General features: G+C 37.7%; 1 protein-coding gene across 2 annotated transcripts in view; it reads left to right on the forward strand.

Moving 5' to 3' along the window:
• The window catches only part of gmps (guanine monophosphate synthase), a 30,778-nt gene extending 24,535 nt beyond the window's left edge, over positions 1 to 6,243 (forward strand). For both annotated transcript variants that reach the window (XM_072572648.1, XM_072572649.1), the window contains exons 13-16: positions 2,888 to 3,003; positions 3,128 to 3,258; positions 3,781 to 3,953; positions 4,683 to 6,243. In XM_072572648.1, the coding sequence (XP_072428749.1) occupies positions 2,888 to 3,003; positions 3,128 to 3,258; positions 3,781 to 3,953; positions 4,683 to 4,784 (522 nt within the window). In that variant the 3' untranslated portion in view covers positions 4,785 to 6,243. The remainder of the gene's footprint in view (positions 1 to 2,887; positions 3,004 to 3,127; positions 3,259 to 3,780; positions 3,954 to 4,682) is intronic.
• The last annotated feature ends 17,874 nt before the right edge of the window (positions 6,244 to 24,117 follow it).

Raw genomic sequence — 24,117 nt, forward strand, 5'->3', positions numbered from 1 at the left:
TCATAGAATACAGAGAGAACTAGCCATTTGGTTACAGAACTGGCTCAAAGGTAGAAGACAGAGGGTGGTGGTGGAGCGTTGTTTTTCAAACTGGAGTGCCACAAGAATTCGTGCTAGGTCACCTACTTTTTTCATTCACATAAATGATTTGGATGTGAGCATAAGAGGTACCGTTAATAAGTTTGCAGATGACACCAAAATTGGAGGTGTAGTGGGCAGTGAAGAGGGTTACCTCAGATTACAACAGGTTCTTGACCAAATGGGCCAATGGGCTGAGAAGTGTCAGATGGAGTTTAATTCAGATAAATGTGAGGTGCTGCATTTTGGGAAAGCAAATCTTAGCAGGACTTATACGCTTAATGGTAAGGTCCTAGGGAGTGTTGCTGAACAAAGAGACCTTGGAGTGCAGGTTCATAACTCCTTGAAAGTGGAGTCTCAGGTGCATAGGATAGTGAAGAAGGCGTTTGGTATGCTTTCTTTTATTGGTCAGAGTATTGAGTACAGGAGTTGGGAGGTCATGTTGTGGCTGTACAGGACATTGGTTAGGCCACAGTTGGAAAATTGCGTGCAATTCTGGTCTCCTTCCAATCGGAAACATGTTGTGAAACTTGAAAGGGTTCCGAAAAGATTTACAATGATGTTGCCAGGGTGGAGGATTTGAGCTATAGGGAACGGCTGAACAGGCTGAAGCTGTTTTCCCTGGAGCGTCGGAGGTTGTGGGGTGACCTTATAGAGGCTTACAAAATTATGAGGGGCATGGATAGGATAAATAGGCAAAGTCTTTTTCTTGGGTTGGGGGAGTCGAGAACCAGAGGGCACAGGTTTAGGGTGAGAGGGGAAAGATCTAAAAGAGACCTAAGGGATAATGTTTTCACACAGAAGGTGGTACGTGTATAGAATGAGCTGCCAGAGGAAATGGTGGAGGCTGGTACAATTGCAATATTTCGGAGACATTTGGATGGGTATATGAATAGGAAAGGTTTGAAGGGATATGGGTTAGGTGGGACTAGATTGGGTTGGGATATCTGGTTAGCATGGACCGGTTGAACCGAAGGTCCTGTTTCCATGCTATACATCTCTGACTCTATGACATACCACCAGTGCTTCACTGGAGACTCTCACTGATGATGCTACTTAGTCACGGTGAAGAAACATCTGGAAACTATCCTTCCAGCTCAGTGGGCTATCTTAAAATACTTGTCATGAACCTGAGCTACAAATCTTAAAAATCGCTAACTTGGTTTTTTGTACATTGTTTTAAATATGTCATTGTACTTGAGAAAACCTAATTTTCAAAGCTTTCCACAATAAATTGTATAATTTGGAAATTTATCACCTGTTATATGGAAAGTAATATACATTTTATGTGAGTTGGTACTGGATGATGCAAATTACTGTGCCTGTAACCGGGTATTTGTATCTATGAACTCGGTTGTACTGATTTGGCAGAGTTAACATGTAAATATTTTTATAATAACAACTAAGAGCTTGACCTGGTAATTATTAATTTCTGTTTTTCAGAAAATGAGCTGTATTTTTATATTTTCAAGTTATTAAACTCGTGTCTATGTCAGGAATAAAATTATCTTGATATAAGTTTGCTTGTTAAGCTGGAAGGTTCCGTTTGAGACGTTTCGTCACCATACTAGGTAACATCATCAATGAGCCCCCAGTGAAGCATTGGTGTTATGGCCCCCACTTTCTATTTGTCTTTAGGTTTCCTTGGGTTGGCAATGTCTTTTCCTGTTCTTTTTCTCAGGGGCTGTTGGATGGAATCCAAGATGACGTGTTTGTTGATCGAGTTCCAGTTGGAATGCCATGCTTCTAGGAATTCTTGTATGTCTCTCTGTTTGGCTTGTCCTAGGATGGATGTGTTGTCCCAATCAAAGTTGTATCTTTCTCATCTGTATGTAAGGATACTAATGGTAGTGGGTCATGTCTTTTTGTGGCTAGTTGATGTTCGGGTATCCTGGTGGCTAGATTGTCCAATGCAGTGTTTGTTATAGAAATTGCAAGGTAGTTTGTAAATAATGTTTATTTTGTTTTCTGTATAAAGTCTTTCAAATTCATTAACTGATATTGTAGTGCATTGGTGGGTTGTGGGCTACCATGATGCCAAGAGGTCTGAGTAGTTCGGCAGTCATTTCTGAAATGTCTTTGATGTTGGGGAGAGTGGCTGAGTTTCTGGGCATGTTTTGTCTGCTTGTTTGGGTTTGTTGCTGAGAAATTGGCGGACTGTGTTCTTTTGAATATGCTCTCGTGATTTTCCTCTGCTATTTGTAGTTCCTCTGTGCTGGGCGTGTGTGGTGGCTCATTGAAATAATGTTCTAATGCAGCTTCGTTAGTGGGTGTTGGGATGATTGTTTCTGTTTCTGATTCTGTAGTTCAGTATTCGGTCCCTATGTGTTGTTTTCCTGTCGATGCTGGTTTGAAGTTCCCCACTGGCTGTTCGCTCCACTGTAACTTCTAGGAATGGCGGTTTGTTGTTTTCCTCACTAGTATCCTGACATACAAGTGAGAGAGGATACCACTTCGACTGTGACAACACATCCATCATTGCACAAGCCAAACAGAGAGGCATATAAGAATTCCTAGAAGCACAGTATTCCAGCTAGAATTCTATCAACATACACATTGATTTGGCTCCCACCTACCACCCCCTGAGAGAAAGAACAGGAAATGACATCACCAATCCAAAGAAACCTAAACACACCAATAGAAAGCAGGTCAGAACACCAGTGCTTCTCCAGGCTCACTGATGTTACCTAGTATGGTAATGAAACATCTGAAAACGAACCTTCCAGCTCCGCAAGCAAACTTACATCCAGAACTTCAACCTGAGCTACAAATTTTTTCCAAACTCGCTAATTATATTCTTCTCTTGAAGGGTGACTGTAGGACGTATAGTTATGTTTGTGGCTTATCTAGTAAAGATCAACCACACTGGGATTCCTTCATATTCCTAGCCCGACTTATTCCACGAATGTGCCATAATATTAACAGGTTTGTGTATTTATCTTGTACTTTAAGCTATTTGAAAATAGATATTGCTAAGTATGAACAATCTTTTCACTATTGCCAGCCGTAATAAATCTGTCCTGTACTAATGAAAATGTTTGTGTTTCAGAGTTGTGTATGTTTTTGGACCACAGATTCGAGAACCTATAACAGATGTAACACCAACTTTCCTAACAACAGGAGTGCTTAGTACACTCCGGCAGGCTGACTTTGAGGCGCATAACATTCTTAGAGAGTCTGGTAGGAATACAGTTAGTATTCTTGAGAAACCTGTATGTGGCATTACGTTGTGTCCTCCTTTCCACAGAATTAGTTTGATACAATCATAGTTTGATTATCTGAAATTTGGTGTTGCAATGAAACTGGTTCTCCACACCACCAATCCTTTCAGTCATTTATTCGCGAGGTGGTCAAGAAGGTACCATCTACTGGTTTGGAATGGGATGGTACTCTAGGGAAACATTTTCATTAATTTGTAGTATTGAACATCTTTTGCTTAGACTAAGTTGCTATCAGCTTTCTTAGATCGCAGTTGGGTACTTCCATCCTCAGGAGCAATGCATTAAATTAGCCAAGCTACTGCACTACAGTCTTTTTCAATTAAGATATTTTTAGGTGTTTCCATATAAATTTTCATAATCATTTTTTCCAGTTTTCCTCTTTCAGGAGAGACAATTTAAAGTTATGTTGATTTGACATAGCATATGTTGATATTTTCAGCATTTTTTAAGTAAATGGTATGGTGTGTGTATGCCTTTATAGGTTACTCTGGGAAAATTAGTCAGATGCCAATTGTTTTAACACCGCTACACTTTGACCGCGACCCACTCCAGAAGCAGCCCTCTTGTCAGAGATCTGTGGTGATTCGAACCTTCATTACAAATGATTTTATGACTGGCATCTCAGCAACTCCTGGCAATCACATTCCTGAAGAGGTGAGATTTGTATTATGTACTTAGAAACTGTGACAGCCTTTTCACCAGTAATTTAGAGGATATTGCAGCAATATATAATTGTTTTAAAATATTTTTGTCATTGACTTGGTCTTGATACTAAGGTGGGATGCAAGTATACGTTGGGTATTTTGTTTACATTTTTTTTATTATCTCCTCCAGCGGTTTCACATCCCTGGGGTAAAATGTTTTGGACTGTTTTTTAGCAGCTTGAAATGACTTTTTCTGTGCGCGTGTGTGTGTGTCTGGATCATGAAGGGCATCATTACTGAGTGTAATTTTGTTTGTGCCCTACACACTTTTCAGTTAGTGCACTATTCTGGGAATTTGACCGACTACTCCAGTTCAGCTCAGCATAGGGAATAGTTAACATTTCGGCTGCAGTCCTAACAAATTATCAGCGCAGACACAGGTTATTTATGACAAGGTCACTTCTCCACTGCAGAGGTTTTTGATTTTTAAATGCACGTCCAAAGAAGTAAATATGAATGAAATACAAACATAAAGTGGTGGAGCAACACTGGTCTGGTAGCATCTTCAGGTTCCAAAGCAGTCACATAAGACTTGAAACATTAGTTCTGTTTGATCTGTCCACAGTTGCTGCCAGAACTGCTGAGTTTCTCAAGCTCTTTTTAAGCATTTAAGATTTCCAGCATTTATAGTGCTTTGCTTTTACTTAAGTATGAACGAGAACCCTGTTTTCCTTATCAGGTTATTTTAAAAATGGTGAGAGAAATCAAGAAGATACCTGGAATTTCCCGTGTCATGTACGACTTGACCTCAAAACCACCTGGAACTACGGAATGGGAGTGAATGAAACAATTCTTTTTGTGAAAACATTCCCAGTGTTAACAGTAAGGTGGAAGTGTGACTGGAGCTGCTACTTTGCACCTTTTTTTCTTTTTGTCATCCCTCCCCTTGCCCTACCCAGAGCCTACCGTATAATTCAGTATGTGGCAAGGGTATATTTTAGTGGGTTAAGAATATGTACGGGTAAGGGATTCATCATCAGATTTTCCTGGTAAAATTGTGAAGCCTTTGCCAATGTATTTGGACACCCTTTACAGTTCAATTTGTCTGGTGTTTTGAACTTTCTAAGGCACAGTTCATTTGCAGTAAATTAACTAAGCCATTGCCAGTATATCATTGTAAATCTCAATTATTGATGTGACCAATTTTTTTTTTTAAAAACAGATCTGTTACAAATATTTTGCCAAATGGATAGGTTGTATGGAAGTGTATTGGCAAGTTTTGATGTATTCAGTATGTTTAAAGTTTATTGACAGTTTGTAATTGCATTGTTCTAAATGAACAAATTACCAGCAGTTTGGCTCTGTTTATCACTGTAATTTTGGATACTGTATGAAATGATTAGAATGAACACAGTTGTGATTTTCATGGCCTAAAGAACTCTCAAAGGGTTTGATTTTTGCCAAAAATCCTGATCATATACATGCTTTTGAATATTAGCAGCCAACTGTGTACTGTACATATTTCCTAACTTGCATGTGAGCCAAAATTTTATTTGAAGGATAAGAGGACTAGGGTTTTCCAAAGGCAGCATTTTTAATGTATCATTTGACAATTTTATATATCTATTTTATTAACTGACTACCATAATTTCATTGTGAAATATTTTCACTTTGCTATTTACCTAGATATCAGTTTATCAACACAATATGTATGGTTATTATTAATTGTTGCCTTAATTTGATCACCTCTATCCCACATGTTCAGAAAATGTAATTTATAATTGTAAACTTTGTCAAATTAATAAATTGATAAGACATACCTCAAGTTCTGAAATTTCCATGCAGAAGTAACTTTGTCAGTGGTACATTTGTAAAGGTTTTGGGTTTTGAACTTACTACAGAAACTTTCATGAAAATCTCTAGTCTGACGATATTATCTTTAGATTTTTTTCATAAATCCAAATCAGTTACATTCAGAATTTTAGCAAGCTAAGTTCAGTCCATCTACTTTATTGAGTGTATATTTAATTTATCCAAATTGTATGTACAGAAATAAACATTTTCTTCTATGCATCTACATCTTAAATATATTAAAATTCCTAAATGTTGGAAACCAAACATTTCGGTGAAGATGCAGACTGTTTGGCAGATTAGATGATCAGATCACTTCACTTGGGTGATTTGATAAAGTGCAACTAACAGACTTCGCATCATTTTCATTTGAAAGGTATTTTCTTGCTCCAGTTTGTAGCTACATGCAGGAACATTCATGCCATTAAAGATTTCATATCAATTCCTGATGCCTGAGCAATGTGTTTACTGTATTGCCATTTTGCAGTTGAAATTCATAACAACTAAATTATGCATCATGCATTAGGTACAGCAGTTGATACATTTTTATTTGAAAAATCATGATTTCCAATGTTGCTGAAAAACAAGTTATTTAGCTCCAAACCCTTTGGTGAAATTTGTGGTACATAGTTCCCTTTATGTAAAAACGGATGCCTAAATTACTTTTTCTCAGATTAGTACTGCAGAGTATTTCAGGTAAAATAAAGCCCTTTGTTTACAATTTATGCATGGCCTAAAATTTGATCTTTTTAAAAACTTTTTCAAATTTTGTGGTACTGATGATGAGGAAAATGTAAATTTTGAAATACATGAACATTTGCCGTTTTAAAAACTGATGACCAGTGAGTTCATTGTAATCTCAATGTTAAAATTATTAATTGGAACAAACTATCTCCTTTTCATATAGGCACAAAGAAGGGAAATGGGTATTTTTGAAGGCAAGAAAATGAATATTTTTGAAAGCAGAATTGGTATTTTTGAAATATTAGTGAAAGGTGTATCTGTTTAATTTCCACTCCATACCTTTGCTGCTAACAAGTCTTTATCAACATTCAAATCATTTAAACGACTTAAGTCAATGTATATAAATATATATATATATCCATACTGCTGTAAATTAATTTTTTAGTAATTCATTTTATTGCATGCACATTTCCTATCTATAGATTTGTTTATTGTTGAGCCTCAATAAAGTATAGTATTAAATCCCTTATGACTTTTCATTTTAAGAACTGCAGCTTGCATTATAAGATGTACTGAAATGTAAGATCTGTGATTTCAGCTCTTAACTACTGGCACCTTCAGGGAATTTATGTTGTCCAACATCAGTGTTTTTAAATGTTTGCATTGACAAGGTAGGAAATCTTCATAGAGAACTAAAACTACAAATGCATTAATTTAGGAGATCTGCTTTGACTTCTCTTCTCATACATGTTCTCTCATCCATACCAAATATAATTTATTTTATCCAGTTTCATTCTCATACTTTAAGTTTCTTATCTCAATTTTTTCCAGTCCCTTTTCTCCTTATTTGGTTACTGTTCTTTGGTCCACGTTTAGTTGAATAACCAAATACCACATGATTTGAAAACCACCAGGTAAGGATTATCACAGCTTTCAATGAAACAATTAAGGACAAAATGGGAGCCAATGAAATGTAAAAATGTTTTTGATCAACTTCCAAAGGATATGATAAGGTTTATAGTTTGGGAGACTTAAAGAATTTTACTGTACAAACAAGTCTCAGTTTACTTTGATAGAATGTGACTGGACTCAACATTAACTCTGCAAAAGTGAGGACTGCAGATGCTGGTGAAGGGCTTTTGCCCAAAACGTCGATTTTCCTGCTCCAGATGCTGCCTGACCTGTCCTTTACCTGCACCACTCTAATCTAAACTCAACATTAACTCTGCTTTCTTCCTACAGATGCTGCCAAACTGCTGAGTTTTGCCAGCATTTTCTTTTTGTTTCATATCTCCACATCTGCAATTCTTTGTTTTATTTTATCTCAAAGTTTTTTTTGTATTTCTCAATACATTTTCAAGATACTCCCTCTTGTTTAGCTGCTTGGGTCTTTTGAATGAAGACATTTAACCAGATAACAGAATTTACCTTGAAGTTGCAGTGTCACTGTACTATTATTCTCACTGTAGCTTTAGGAATCCTATTTAGTGTGACTAACTACTGAAATGTCTGACTGAATGCTTAGAAATGGCCAATGAGCTTGGTTTTCAACATGGTTTCTTCTGGTCACCATAAATTCAACGAAACAGCTGATGAAGCCAAGAAAAATATATAAATTAAGACTTTGCATCATTTATACATTTTGCAAATGAGAGGTTCTGACATCCGCTTTAACTCTAGGATTTCCTATGTTGCAGTTTCAGCTCACAGAACATCTTGTTTTTCATCAATTTGATATTTAACAAGAAGCCAAACCTAATCTGTATTCTGATTCAGTTCTGCTCTGTGTTAGTATCATTGCCAACCCTCCAGGATTTCAAAATTAACCTCTCAGATGTTATAAGTAGTGCAGGAGAAAATGTCTTTCACAAACAACCTAACTATTACAAATGGATTGCAAGACAATTATCAATGGATTCATGGTTATAATTAGCTTCTGAATTCCAGGTATTGAATTCAAATTGCACCGTCTGCTATGGTAGGATATAGAGCCAGGTCCCCAGAATATTACTTTGGATTTTCAGACCAGCAATAATATCTATAGGTTATTGCCTCCCCCAGTGAGGGGGGCTCGGTAATTGTTTCCTGTACTCCTTTTAAGTCAAGAAAATAGGAAAGAAATTGTGGATTTGGCAAATGAAGGAATAATCTGTTTCTAAAATCCAGTCTGTTTGGCATTTACTGCTAGTTTTAGGGGCTAGTCTTTCCTAGTTTTAGGTGTGTATATAATATATATGGATAATTAATCCAGGCTAGTACATTATCTCCTATCCCATGTGTTTAACTTTGCTAAACCAGGCACCTGTGAGGGACTTTATTACAAGCCTTCAGAAAATCGAAATTTATTATGACTGTTGGCCCTCATCAATTTTGTTACCACTATCTTCAAAAAAAAACTCAAGTTCATCAAAGATGAATCTTACTCACAAATCTGCATTATGCCTGGTCAGATCGTTACATCCAACTGTCTACTTCCTTTTACAACAGGTTCTAGCACTTTCCGTAGTCCTGATGCAAGTCTTAATGTGTATGTAGCTTACTGTGTGTTCTCTCACTTCCTTCTTAAATAGTCAGAATACATTTATTACTTTCCATTCTGAAGGAATCATAGAATCTGTAGAATTTTGGTAGATAATCGCCAATGAATCTACCTTTTTATAGCAACTTGCTGGTATGTAGACTATCAGATCCTGGTGTTATGGACCAGTCCGGATGCCCTCAAAACATTAACTCCTTAGTTTTAAACAATTTATTTGCATTATTACCAAATGAAGCACAAACAAGAACAGACCACAGAATAGCTTAACCTATCTGAAAACCCAACAGACTATCCCAATTTAATGATGTTCTAAATTCCTGCAACAATCCCTGTAAACACCCCTTGGCAACAAAGGTAAAATCAAACGGGATCTTTTAAGGAAAGAGAGAAAGATGGCAAAGAGAGGTTCAGCATGGAGCATTTTCACTGTAAATGTTTCTTAGTCCAACAGCCTCAAGACTGACTGCTTTCAGTGAACAGCCAGACTGCTTTAAAAAAAACCAAGCCAAAGCAAAGTTTAGCTGGGAGAACTGTCCACTCCTCTTTCATTTTCTAACTTGAAAGCTTTTTGCCTGAGACAGTATCCATTAGCTATAATCAAATTGCACCTAAAACCCTTTAAAACTCGACTTTTAGGAATCGTTGCTTTTACGACCTCTCTGAGGGGGGAAAACAAAGATAGCATAACCCTGTCAGAGGAGCATACTTGTGATTTGTCAACTTATAGCCCTCTTAATTTCTCTAGTACAATCATTCTAATGCTAATTTACTTCAGTCCATCATTCTCCCTAGCCACTTGGATCTCTATTTCTAAGAGATTTATTGAATCTTGCTCAGATAAAACAGATACATAAGAATCATTTAGTTTGTCTGCCCTTTCTTCATTCCCTATTATAAATTTTCCTGACTCTACCTATAACAGATACACATTTGTTTTTCCCAAACATTTTCTTTTTTACAAGCCTGTAGAAGATTTTAGTTTTATGATCTATTTGCTCGCTTATATTGATAATCTATTTTCCTTTAAATTTCACTGACCTCCTTTGCGTCATTCTAAAAACCTTCCAATCCTCAAAAGTTGCTGCTGTATCTGGCAATTTTATAGCCTATATCTTTTATCTAATAAAATCTTTAAGTTGCTTTGTCAGCCATGATTGACTTGACTTTTTTGGGGGTTTTGTGCTGTGAAGGAATGTATTATTGCTGTTATTGTTTAATAGTTTTATTTTAAAGATTACAAATTGCTTGTGTACAGTCATGCCTTTTAATGTATTTCCCAATCTACCTCATGCTTTCATAAATATGAATAAGGGAAATTAACACCCTTACTTTAGAATGAGCTACCTCCCTTTCAAACATAACAAATTAATATACATTGTGAAGAGTTGAGACCTGAGGACTGAACTCTGTGGCACCCCACTACTTATATCTTGCCAACCAGAAAAACTCATTTATCCTGACCTGCTTTAATAAGATTGCATCGTATTCAATGAATAATGAAAAAGAACTAATCTAAAATAGCAAAGCGCTCTCGTTGACTTCTCAATACAATCCTCTCAAACTATTCCTAACATTTCAGAAATTTGTATTCCACAGTTTTGTCCTCAATTCATTTGCCCAGTCTATATGCAGATTAAAATCAACCATAATAACTGTTGTCTATGCTGCATTCTTTCTCGTCTCCCAATTAATATGATACTCCACATTGCCACTACTCTGTGGTAGCCTATAAATAACTCCAACCAATTTCTGCAGAAGTTTGCTGTTTCTTAACTCCACACAAACAGATTCCATATGTTGTTCTTCCAACCCGATGTTTTCCCTTGCAAATGTATTGATTTGTTCTATTTATTATTAGCTCAAATTCACCTCCTTTTCCTTCCTGTCTGTCCTTCCTAATATTCTTGAATATTTATTTCCCAGTCCTGGTCATCAAGCAGCCATGTTTTTGTGAAGGCAATTAGATCATACCCATGCATCTCCATTTGCACATTTTGATGATCTACCTTGTTGTGAATGCTGTCTGCATTCAAGTAGAATGCCTTTAATGTTTTTTGATACTATTCTGCTTTCAAGGCATACTCCATGCTTGGATTTGTTTCTCGTGTCTTCTAGTCTCCCTTGCACCTTTTCAACTTCCTGTTATCAACTTTATTTTCTTCCCGTTATTTAAGTTCACAGATTCTCATCCTCCTGACAAATTAATTTAAACCTACTCCAACAACACAAGCAAATGTCTGAAAGTATCAGTCGTGTTGAAGTGTAACTTGTCCAGCATGCACAGATAACACATGTTCCAGGACGAGTCCCACTTACTTAGGAATCTAATGCTCTCCCTCCTAATCAGTTCTCCAGCCACATATTCACTCAGTCAATTCACTTGTTCTTATACGTTGTAGCACGTGATTCTGGGTGTAATCCTAAGATTACTGCTCTTGATGCCCTGCTTTTTAACTTCTTTCCTAACTCCCTTAAATCTGTCTTCAGGATCTCATCCCTCTTTTACATGTCATTGGTAACAATGTGAATGACAACTTTTGGCTGATCTGCTTCCTCCAGAAGCAAGTCCTGCAGTTATTTAGTAACATCGTTGATTCTGGCACCCAGGAGGCAACACACCATCCTAGGGTCAAATTTCACACCTTAGGAACACCTATCTGATCACCTGACTACCAAATTCCCTATAACTCTTCCATTCTTCATCCTTCTTTGTACTGCTGGGATGCCGATGGTGCCATGGGCATGGCACTGACTGCACTCCACTGCATCCTCGCCTCCATCCAAGGCCCCAAAGGATCCTTCCACATTTGGCAGAGATACTTCTGTGAATCTGTAGACTTCATCTGCTGTGTCTGTTGCTCTCTATGTGGTCTCCTCTACATTGGATACACAGGATGCTTACTTGTGAAATATTTCAGAGATGATATCTGGGACACATGCACTAAACCACCCTACTGCCCTGTGGCTGACCACTTCAACTCCTCTTCCCAGTCCACCAAGGACACGCAAGTCCTGGACTGCCGCCACTGCCAAATCCAAGCCACCTCACGCCTGGAGGAAGAATGCCTCATCTTCCACCTTGGGCCCCTCGAACCACAGGGCATCAATATCGATTTCACCAGTTTCCTCATCTCCCCTTCCCTCACCTCATCCCAGCTCCAACTTTCCAAATTAACACCACCATCTTGAGCTGTCCTACCTATCCATTTTCTTTCCTACCTATCTGGTCCATCCTTCCCCTCTGACCTATCACTATCAGCCCCCATCTGCATCTACCTATCCCCTTCCCAGCTGCCTTACCCCTATCCCCACCATAGTACTTATTTCTCAGACCTTCCCCTCCCTCCCAATTCCTGACATGGCTCATGCCCAAAACGTCAATTCTCCTCCTCCGATGCTTACTGACCTGCTGTGCTTTTCCAGCATTACACCTTTCCACTCTGCACTCCACTCAGGAATCATCACCTTCGTGAGTTTCCAAGATGGAATATTGATGAGCAAGAAGCATAGACATGAGTATCTCCAGCAAGACCTGCATAATTTTATTAATCTAGCTGGTACTCATCCATTCCCTCACTGCCAGCGTACTTCTTTATGGTGACCATCTCATTACATCCACATTATCCTCTGCATATAGAAGTAGGGACTCCAGCTACTTCTCAAGTTCAGAAACTGGATCTCTAGCTTGTGCAGCTGCTGACATCTCTTGCAGATATATTCATCTGGAATGCATGGCATGTCCATGATTTTACATGCCTCAAGATGTACACTTCACTTGGCTCTTCTGACATGCCATCCTGTTACTCGCAAATGATGTCTTCCCAAATTTCTCATTAGACTTGTTATAAAAACAATCAAGCAAAAAAAATTTGAGCAGCGCAGTTGGAAGTGAGAAGTCATGAGATGAAATTCCAGGTATATGTCCTACCAGAATAAGTGGTCGCAAATGCTACTTTAATTTCAAATTCACATAAATATTGCATTCTGTGCTTTCCTGTTGCTTTTCTTGCCTCTCCAACAGGTAATCCCTTCTTAGTGAATGTTTAAGACAAAAAGTTAGATAATGCTACAGGACAATTTCTGTGGAATCTTCTTGCTGTGATTCTGGTAGGGCTACAGTGAATTTATCTGGCAGTACTGCCCATTTCTGCCAATATTGTGGTGATTGAGAGAATCCCCATAGAAATTAATGATAATTTGTTCAAACTTTTCTGTGTATTGTATATTGATATCTATGTCATATATATTTTAATGCTATAATCTTCTAATGCAAATGTCATGTATGGAGCACTTTAAGTCAATTGAAGTGTGGTTTCTACATTAACACTTGCAAACAATAAATTAAAAGTGGAATGCCTAATGAATAATAGGAAGCAATTCCAAAATGAAATTTTTAATAGCATGAACCTTGGAGTTTTGTGCTTAGTGTGTAAGAAAATATAAATCGCTAAATGACTGAAAAAATCTCATCTCTAGAATTGGGTCCTTATTTCATTAGTTCTAATTAATATGTAGAAAGATTTCATTTGACAGGGTAGGGTTAAAAGTTTGTAATGAAATCAGTTTATATACAGAAGATAGATCTTTTATGATTTTTTGGAATGATTCATGTTTAGGTCTGATCATGTAATTGACATTTGGCGTAATTATTATTAGCAGAGTAATTAAATACTGAATGATACCATACCAAAGGTTTTCTGCAAATTCGATGATTTAATTAAGCTGTGTTTAATTACTATGATTTTTTTTTTATTGTGGATATCTCAAAGTTATGATGTAGAGCCTTTAATTTTTGAAGAGGTTTCTCTTCGTTACTCCAACCAAGTACATTCATTTTAATCTAGCCTTACTTGACTGAATGAGTTTCTTTATATGAGCTCCAAATCAAAGTCACAAGATCAACGTTTGAACAAACTACTTATGACTTCTATTAAAACTCAAATTACAATATTATCTACTCCGACAATACTGAATTTTTCTATATCTTTTTTGATAACTTGTTTCTTCCTTTTTTAACATTATTGAATTGAACTGAATTGAATTTATTGAGATGTGTACCAAGGCACAGTGAAAAGCTTTGTCTTGTGAGCAATACAGGCAGATCACAGAGTTAAGTAGCATAGATAAGTAAATAATAGGTAAACCATGGCAAAAACAAAAAACACAGGTACAGGTGAATGTTAAGAGTTTGTGAGTCCAATCCGTATTCTAACAACAGTAGGGTAGAAACTGTTATGAAACCAGCTGGTGAATGTTTGGGCTACTGTACCTTCTTCCCAATGGTAGAGATTCTGGAAAAGCATTGCCAGGGTGGGATGGATCTTTGCGTTTAATAAATTTTTCTCATCAAGACTTTGTGGTAACATATTAGTTTGGGTCTGTTGGCACAATTGCAACTATGAGCATAGTAGTATATGCTTTAGGATCAGGATATTTTGTTTGTGGTGACGAATGGTGGGTAATATGATAATGCAAGACTTACACTACTTGATCTAGAAGCCCCTTAAGTATTCTTGCATTGTAGTAAAGAAAGTGAAATTCTTTGGCTGGCATTAACAGACTGCATAATGTTTACTGGTTCACATAGCAAGTATTTAAAGTTGATGAAAGAGTTCGGAACCTTGTTTTCAGATCAGATCATACTTAACACTTACCTTGAGCTTAGGTACAAAATAGTAAGATGGTCAAACGTAAAGATGCTACCAAATGTGGAAGTGATTCCAATAAAAGCAAAATACTGTGGATGTTGGAAATCTGAAACAAACAGAGAAAATGCTGGTGAAACTCAGCAGGTCTAGCAGCATCTGTGGACAGAGAAGCAGTTAATGTTTCGAGTCCAGAAATTAACTGAAGTTCTGAAGCTCAAACACTAAAAGGAGGCCTGGGTTGTTTTAATTGTGAGGAACTGACAGAGGATTATGCCTATGGTTAATGACAATGGCAAGGATTGACTGTGAGTAGATTTTAGTCTCCAAATCTCACTGGGAAGTATTGAGAATGTCAGGCTTTATAAATGTTTGTACTTGAAGCTGCAGTTTCTTGTGGTGCAGTGGTAGTGTCTCTATATCATTGCGTCCCATATGCCACAGATATGTGTTATAACATATTTGAACAGATTTATTAATTTTTATATCTGTGTATAAGTTATCTTTTTTTTATTCCAAGATAAAATGGAGTTGGGAGTTTAGGAGAGAGTTCAATTGTCATAATTTCTTCCTGGATATAGACAGTCCCGTCTGTATGAATCTTAGAGCAAAGAGATGGATGCAGCCAGCTCTGCACTGAAAGGAGCAAAGAATAACTTGGGACTGACTCCCACTAAAGTTGAGAGTGCAGTGCAGGAAAAGCACAGCCAGTTAGGCAGCATGCGAAGAGCAGGGGAATCGACGTTTTGGGCATAGGCCCTTAACATCGATTCTCCTGATCCTTGGGTGCTGCCTGACTATGCTTTACCAGCACCACACTCTCGACTCTGATCTCCAGCATCTGCAATCCTTACTTTCTCCCACTAAAGTTGCCTACTGAACAGTATTCAGACGATGTTGCTTTTAGTTTTGTTTATTGCAGATCATATCCTAAATCTTGAAGTCTTGACTTGTGATCTTTCCAGCCACTGGAACTGTAGATACTTTTAAAGTTATTTGTCTCAATGGGATTCATAGCACTTACAGGTAAAACAATGACAGATGAAATATGATATGGACAAGTGTAAAGTACTGCATCAGAAAAGAAACATGGACAAATGCGCATACTACAACACTGATTGAATGAGCTAATAATGGAATTGAAGAAGATTTATGATCTCAGTAAACTGCATCCAGTTATGGTTGGATAGTAATTGACAAGGTGAGAATAATACAAGTCAGAAAAAGCCATTCTCAAACCTTGAGACTGCGCAAAACAATATTTGATGTCTGAAGGCAATTTGGCAAATAAACATGTCTGGACCTGATTGACAGAGGACTGACGTATGAGGACAATCTGGAAATGTTGGTTTTTCATCTTTCAAAGCAGATGGCTGAAAGGTAGTAAACAGCATGCAAAATAGAGAACTGAAAAACAGAGTTTAAACAATGATTACTGTTACATTAGGAAAATGATAAAGGTTCAGACTTGGAAATCAAGACTTTGCAGCTGATGTCAGGTGGTATTAGTGGAATTATTAAGAGAGGGATACTGCATTCTCAAAGGTGCTGTTTTCCAGATTAAACATTTGTTGTATTAAACTTGGCTAATACATTAAGTAACGAGCAAGCAGATCTGAAAATACCACTTTGCAAGGAGGATAACAGGAAATGTTACAAAATGGAGAATTGTTCAAAAAAACTATTATAAAATTATATTTTTATAATCCAAGTGCCTAATTCCCTGCAACATCCTAAGAAATCTTTTCTGAACCCTCTCCAGTTTAATAATAACCTTCCTATAACAGAACTGTGCACAGTACTCCAGAAGAGGCCACACAAATGTTTTATGCGACATCCACATGATTTCCCAACTTCTTTAACCAAAGGTCTGAGCAATAAAGGTGAGCATGCTAAATGCCTTCTTAACCATTCTGTCAATGTGTGATCCAAACTTCAAAGAATTGTGTACCTGAATCCCTAGGTCTGTCTGTTCTACAACACCACCCAAGGCCCTACGTCTAATTGTAAAAGTTCTACCCTTGTTGGTTTTACTAAGATGCAATACTGCAGATTTAACCAAATTAAACTCCATCTGCCATTCCTCAGGCTATTGTCCCAGTTGATCAAGATCTCTTCATAATCTTAGATAACCTTAAACAATCTTAGATAATAAGACACATATTTGCATGCAATTAGTACCTAATCTTGCCTGATTTATCTGCACTTTCCCATTCTCCAAACACTTAATGTGCACCACATGTATGAATTGGAAACTGGTGTGGGTATCTGGCAATTCCAGTTTGCCATTTGTTCCTTCAGGCCTCCAACTTGGACAACGCTCACCAACATCTCAGGGCACGTTTGAGAGGCAACATCTGCCCACATTTCCTCTCCTTCCTCTACAATGATAAGCGTCAGACATCAGACATTTATCAGCATCATCAGGTCATCATGACGCATCACCAATCCACCCACGATACAATTCTCCATTTCAATTTTGCACTTTGTAGCACACTGACACCTTTCTTTGTAAAGCTGCTGGCAGGATACTTTGTGCACATGAACAAACACCCATCATCATAATGACAACTAGGTTGCATCTTATGGTTGTTCACTGCATCTCTGCCTTGCCTTTTGCCTTACCTTTTCTCTAACTGCCGGAGCTTAGAGATGCACAGTACCTCTCCATGCCTTGCTGACACAAAGTCAGACAGTTTGTCACAGTTGTCAACAGACATCGGTCAAGGGAATGGACATGGGGCTGCAGAGGGCCAGTAATAGTGATGGAGACTAACTCGATGTACAAGGGTGGGAATTGACAGAGCATTGCAGGACATGGGGATGTGATGGACAATGAAGAGCTGGGAGTGCTGCCGCAATCTTCCACTGAGGAACATGAGAATGTTGAGTCAGAGGAACATCGCCTTCTGCATGATAGAGTGCTTCAGTGACAAGCTCAACAGGCCAGACAGGAAAGAATTGATACCTAGATGAGAACTTGGTGCAATGATCACTCATTGATTTTAAATATGTCAGTGTTCAAAGAGCAAGCAGTAATGTTCTCAGAGACAAATGCAGCTTTTTTTTGCTTTTGCTGATGCAGAAAAAGCTGAACATTTCCAGCTGTTTTGAAGTTTTCTAGTATATGCTGCTCTTACATTAGACAATGAGAAGATTTTACTCTATATCAGGTGTTAAGATAAGAGTAGTACTCTTTTAGAGTCACACAGTCATAGCATGGAAACAGACCCCTTGATCCAACCCGTCCATGCCGACCGATGCTGAGGATGGTTAATCTGTGTGTCTTGATTCTTATAGCTACAGTTACATGACTGACAATCAGACAGATGTTGATATAAAATAGCAATCCATTCATAATTGTGAACTTTTATTTGCAATAAAGCGTCAGTGGTGCCACAAGTGTGCACTTGGAATAGTTTCTATCTTGTTCCCCTCACGTTATGTACACAGTGAAGGGGAGCTCCTGGCTGGCAGCACAGTTTTTATTTAAAATGGCACCAACGTCAGAAATCCTGGGAAGTCCTAGCAGTCGCAAGTGCCTCCACCATTGTCAGACAGAGCATAGTGCGAGTGGGGTGTCATAGAGACTTATTGCATACCCAGTGAGGCAACTGCAGAGATTCACATAATTCATCGGGCTCATAGAAAGGAGCTCTTGAAATTGACACTTGGCTGATTTCTGGTAAAATTCAGCCCTCGGTTTTGTAACATAATAACCAAGAAAGAAAAGCAGTCTTCATTTTTAATCATTCTAAGGACACACTGACATAACAACCCCAAAACTTCTACAGGTTGACATCAGAATTTGTCAGTACAATCTTTGAATGTAAACGGGCTACTTAATCATAGAAGTTTTTGTAACAGATATGATTTCCATCTTGATTGGTTTTCAGTAGCTAGCACATTACAACATCAGTCACTGGACCAGCAGCAGGATTGGCTTATTATCTCACCCAGGTTTTTTGTAGTCAAGTTGCTAGGCTACAAAATTACTTGTAATCTGTTATCTCAGTATAGACAAGAACCTGAACCTTTCTGACTTGTTGATTTTAAAATGAGATCAAATAAGACATTTGCTCACCTGCCAAAACATTTTAATAAGATTAGGATGATGAAATTCAATGTACAATTAAGTATCATGTAAAATGCAGAGCAAGGCAAATGTACTTCCTGATATAAGCTGTGTTGGAGTTTGCTTGATAATTATTTTAATGTAATAGATTGGGTGGAATTCTCACTATCTTCTTTTAACAAGCTATCAATTTAAACAAGAAACTGGAAATGAATCATTCGCATTTGTGACCATAATGTTGGATCACATGAGACATAATAACCTCTGGAGAGTTCAATGACCACCACAAGGCAGAGGCATCCAGACCCAGATGATGAAAAAGTTATTAGTTTGTAAAATAAAAATCTTATATGGGCTTGCTTGGAGTCAAGCACATTGAAACAATGAAAACTGCTATATAAATCCAAATTTTGTTTTAATCATACAAAGCAAAGTCTTTACATTTGTAATTAGAGGAATCTCACAACTATATCTTTTTGAATGAAATATTTACAGAGCTGGTGGTCAGACTTCAGTACTTGGATGTTACCCAGAAATAATATAAATTGAACAATCTTCAAATAATTCTTGTGGTACAATTAAGATTCTGTTTCAATTATTGATGAATATAATGGAGCTCAAATTTTAGGATTTTACTGCTGGAAATGAAAGAAGGATCAATTTCCAGTGTCTTAGATTATTTGAGTATGCTCATTAATAGTGTTATTCAGGAAATTAAAATAACCCAGTACTCCTTGAACAAATGTTCTGGTGATTCAAAGTGGCTGCAGTGTTTTTTTTTCAGTTTTAGGTACTGAATTGCAATCTGTCTCAAAGTGATGAGATTTAAACCCCTTTTTGGTGAAAATTAAGCATGTGTTCTGAAATGAATATGACAAGTCTCAATACAGGTCCTTTGGGATGCATTAAAGTAAGAATATTTTTGAAATGCAGACAAAAAGGGCAGTGAAATCAGAACTAAACCAATGTAAAGATAATGCAAGTAAGCTTTAATTTCCTAAATCTGTAAAAAAAAATGGAAAGGCAAGACTAGTGTTTTCCCACTATCATCATCATTAACTCATTTACTAACATGTGGCTATTATAATTTCACTTGCTGTCACCTAAAGCACCATTTGGTTTCTTCCTGCAATTTAGACTTATTTCCTTTATAACTGCTACTTGTACACAAATGTTTTCCTAACTGCAATGCATAAACATTGTATTCTTCAATCTGATATCAACTGGATTTTGAGATTTCAGATTGTGGCACAAAATGGTTCTACTTTAGCTCACAGTGCCTCGTGGATGCTCGGTTTTGAGTTGCTAGCCTTGTTTAAAATCTATCATGTTCGGCATGGTGGTCATGCGGCATGAATCAATGGAGCGTATCGTCCAATTGACACAAAATTAATTATAGCCTGTGATATAACCATGCTCTCTACAACAATGCACTTTTGCAAAAATCCCTTTTATTCTTATTATTTTCTTTGATTACAATGTTGTTTCCTTGTTGCCTTTGTTACTCGTCTCTGTGCTCAAGATAAAATTGTGAACATTGTCCTCAACATGATGATACAGAATATATAATGAATTTTATCATTAACAAACAAAATAATGGGAGATTAGAAAAGATTTAGTTACATTCATCAAGAAGCATGATGATAAGGGGAGCAGTGTCCAAGGGTTTGAAAAGGTGATGCCTTATGTCCCAAACCCTTCAACAAATTCTTACAGTGCTGGCAATGACAATTCCTGATATTAGCAATTTTTAGAAATAAAACGATCAAGGTAGTCATACCTTCGGGGACTGGATTATTGCACTCTGCAGATGCCATATTGACGATGAGAGGTTAAAATGCCAATTTGCCTGAAATGTAAAAGATCCCAAGCTACTTTTTCAAAGAAGACTTGGGCATTATCCTCTTTATTTATTCCTCAATGAATGTCATATAACATTTTGGATCAGATTTTCTAATGGCCAGATAGTCGTTTCTGAAATGTAGATGGGAGTTGCACCTGGGCACCTCGTGCAATTCCTCATCGCAGCAAACTCTGAAAGAATTGCACTGGAAATCAAAGATTCTGCTGGGCAATTCTTTGGTGCCTGGAAACTTCTGAAAACCTTAATTTAGATTGGAGAATTCGGAGGGTTTTATTGCAGTTAGGTAAATAGTTACTTAGGATAGTTCCATTATTAAATGTGTAACCTAACTTTAATGTAACAATTCAAATATTCCTCAATTTACCTCAGACACCCCAAACTACACCTCTTCAGTTGTCCAATAACCTCCAGACCTTGATGCCTCACAGGGATCTGATGCACTCCGGAATTGTTGATGTCCTGAAACCTCAATCCTGCCACCAGACCTGATCCCCAATCCAATCTAAACACAACATCCTTTCACATTCATGTTGCTAGACCTGACTGCCATATCCCTAAACCTACACCTCGCCCCTGCTCTGGACCTGACAACTCCCACCGCCAGAGCAGAACCCACCCTTCCCCCACTGCTGAATGTGATCTCCCTTCTTCACCACTTGACCCAAACTCCCACTCACTCCTTCCCCATTGTGACCCAACACAACACAATCCCCACCCATGATGGACCCAATAACTTGGTCCATCTGAACCTACCCTAAGCCTGGACCCCTTCTCATTTTGTGCCCTGGAATTTAGTCATCTGGCATCCTCCCCATCTATCACCCACTCACATGGCATCCTATCCCCTATCTACTTAGTATTCTACTTACCTGACACCACACCTATTACCTTTCACAGGAGTTGTCAAACTAGCAGTCTCCCCTACTTGCTGCATCCTTCTCAATGACCATTCCTACTCACTTATCCATTCCGTCCTTTCCACTGACCAATCACAATAACTCCCTACCTGCATCCACTAATCACCATCCCACCTGCCCTTTCCCCTGCCCTACCCCCCTTGCAAGTCCTGATGAAGGGTTATGGCCCGAAACATTGATTATCCTGCTGTCTGACCTGCTGTGCTTTTCCATCTTCACAACTGTTGACTCTTGCAGTCTGTGGTGCTGAACCTTTACATTACAGAAAACTTGGGTGTCCTCTGTCTACCCACGACTGTTTTGCACTGCCTTAATTGGAATATCCTGTCAGAAATGCAAACCTCTTTCATTTTGTATAACTAAAGCAGAAAGACATTTTGTGTGAGATCGTCACTCATCGAGTCATAGAGACGAACAGCACGGAAACAGATCCTTTGGTCCAACTCGTCCATACCGACCATATCTAGTCCCATTTTCCATCACTTGACCCATATCCCTCTAAACCCTTCCTGTTCATGTACCCATCCAGATGTTGTAATTGTACCAGCCTCCACCACTTCCTTAAGCAACGCATTCCTTACACGCACCACCCACTACATGAAAAAGTTGCCCTAAGGTCTCTTTTAAATTTTTCCCCTCTCACCTAAACATCTGCCCTCTAGTTCTGGACTCCCCCACCCCAGGGAAAAGGCCTTGCCAATTTACCCCATCCATGCCTCTCATGATTTTATAAACCTCTATAAAGTCACCCCTCAGCCTCTTATGCTCCAGGGAAAATAGCCCCAGCCTATTCACTCATTGGAAAATTTGGCTGATTCTTTGGTTGTTATTACATTTCTGTTTATGAGAGTTTGCTGCACACAAATTGGCTGGCACGTTTCCCACAGTACACAGTCATTCCACTCCAAAAGGACTCCATTGGCCCGAAAGCATTTTGAAATATCATGGTGGGCATGAGAAATATGCTGTAAATGCTAGTTTTATTTGTTATTTTATCTGGGATAGATAACAGAAGAACTCCAGTTGGGTTGGTGGAACAAAATTTAATGACAGTTTTTTTTCTAGTCTCAATGGGAATTGATATCATCGATCGCTCAATCATGAGCCAAATCAAGTGATAGATTTCAGTGGATGGGTTTTGCTGAAGGACTACGTTTTACTGTCATTCTATCCTGAATATCCCTGAAATTTATACTGATCTGGTGCTTGGGATCACTGGAATTATACATATAGGTTATATTTCATATAATTTTTTACGATGCCAACTTACCCAATTTGTTAGTTACTCAGTTATCTCTGTAACTGTAACATGTTGTATTGCACATATAACTTATCCAAAAAACATCTTGAAATTCAGAAGTTCACAGATTGAAGTTTTTTTTTGGATTGCATTCATTCAGATTTCTTTAAGCTAGAAAATTCATTTATTGCTCCATGGAATCATGCAGTGGAGCAATTATTTGAAGTCCCTGTGGGTTTTAGTCAAATAATATTCCATGATTGCATTACACAGATGTGGGTGATGACTAAGCAGGGAAACAATTTGTGAGTTATCCAATTATTGTATAATTACAAGGATACATTTGAATATGCACAACTTTTTGTCGTTGCTAAGCATTTAATTACTTTACAACCTAATTCAATCAAATAAAAAAATTGTTATAAGGTGAACATATCAGTACTTTAACAAGCAGGCATCCCTTTAAATAGGACATTTGTCTATTTTTGCTAATAAAGGTTGAAACCTTTTAGGTCCTGTAAAGCTGACTATATAAAAAGCCAATTTCCTTTGGAAAAGTCTTCAAAATGAAGATACTAAATTTATGCTGCTAATGTACACTGCTCTTGGCACTACGTAAATTTATATGCTATAGTTTCTCAGTTAAAAGAAAAAAACTTGATGTATGGCTATTTTCCTTTATTTCTCCTTTTGCTTCTTACAAGACCTGAAGAGATTTGAAATTCCTGAGACACCAGCTCTCTTAATCTATTTTTAAAAATAATCAATTCTGTCACTTTTCTGGTATAAGCATGTGTTAATTCATACAATAAGCACTGGAACAACAAATAATATGTGATGTTGGTTGTCTTATTTAGAAGTGGTATTTAAGGAACAGCACTCCACAGCTCACCTATCTAATTTCACCTCACCCTACGGTTGCTGTTGGAAGTAAAGTCTCCAAAGAAATGGATTTAATTTTATTGTCATATTTTAAGTACAAATTGTGGAGTATGATCCACAATATCAGACATTTCACTGTAAAGTGTTACAAGTATTTACTGTCCATTCATGACTGTGAAGATGGTGTGCAAGTAATAATTTGAAGTAATGTCTTATTCATGCAAAGAAACAAAATTCCTTCTTTGTGTTTCTACATTGAATGAATGTCCAGTGGATGCAAAAAAGACTGAGAACACTGGGATTCATATTTGGCAATCAATACTTGATCTCCTCCCTCTAATGGTAATAATTGATAAATTCTGCATATTTTCGTATTCTAAATGTTATGACCTTTCGATGGTGTCAGAGCCCTGGAGGGGGCTTCTTTACCACCTCATCCACCCTCCCAGCAAAATGCAGCTTTGTGTTTTTCACTCA

Source organism: Chiloscyllium punctatum, chromosome 6 (assembly GCF_047496795.1).
Source record: "Chiloscyllium punctatum isolate Juve2018m chromosome 6, sChiPun1.3, whole genome shotgun sequence".
Lineage (NCBI taxonomy): Eukaryota > Metazoa > Chordata > Chondrichthyes > Orectolobiformes > Hemiscylliidae > Chiloscyllium > Chiloscyllium punctatum.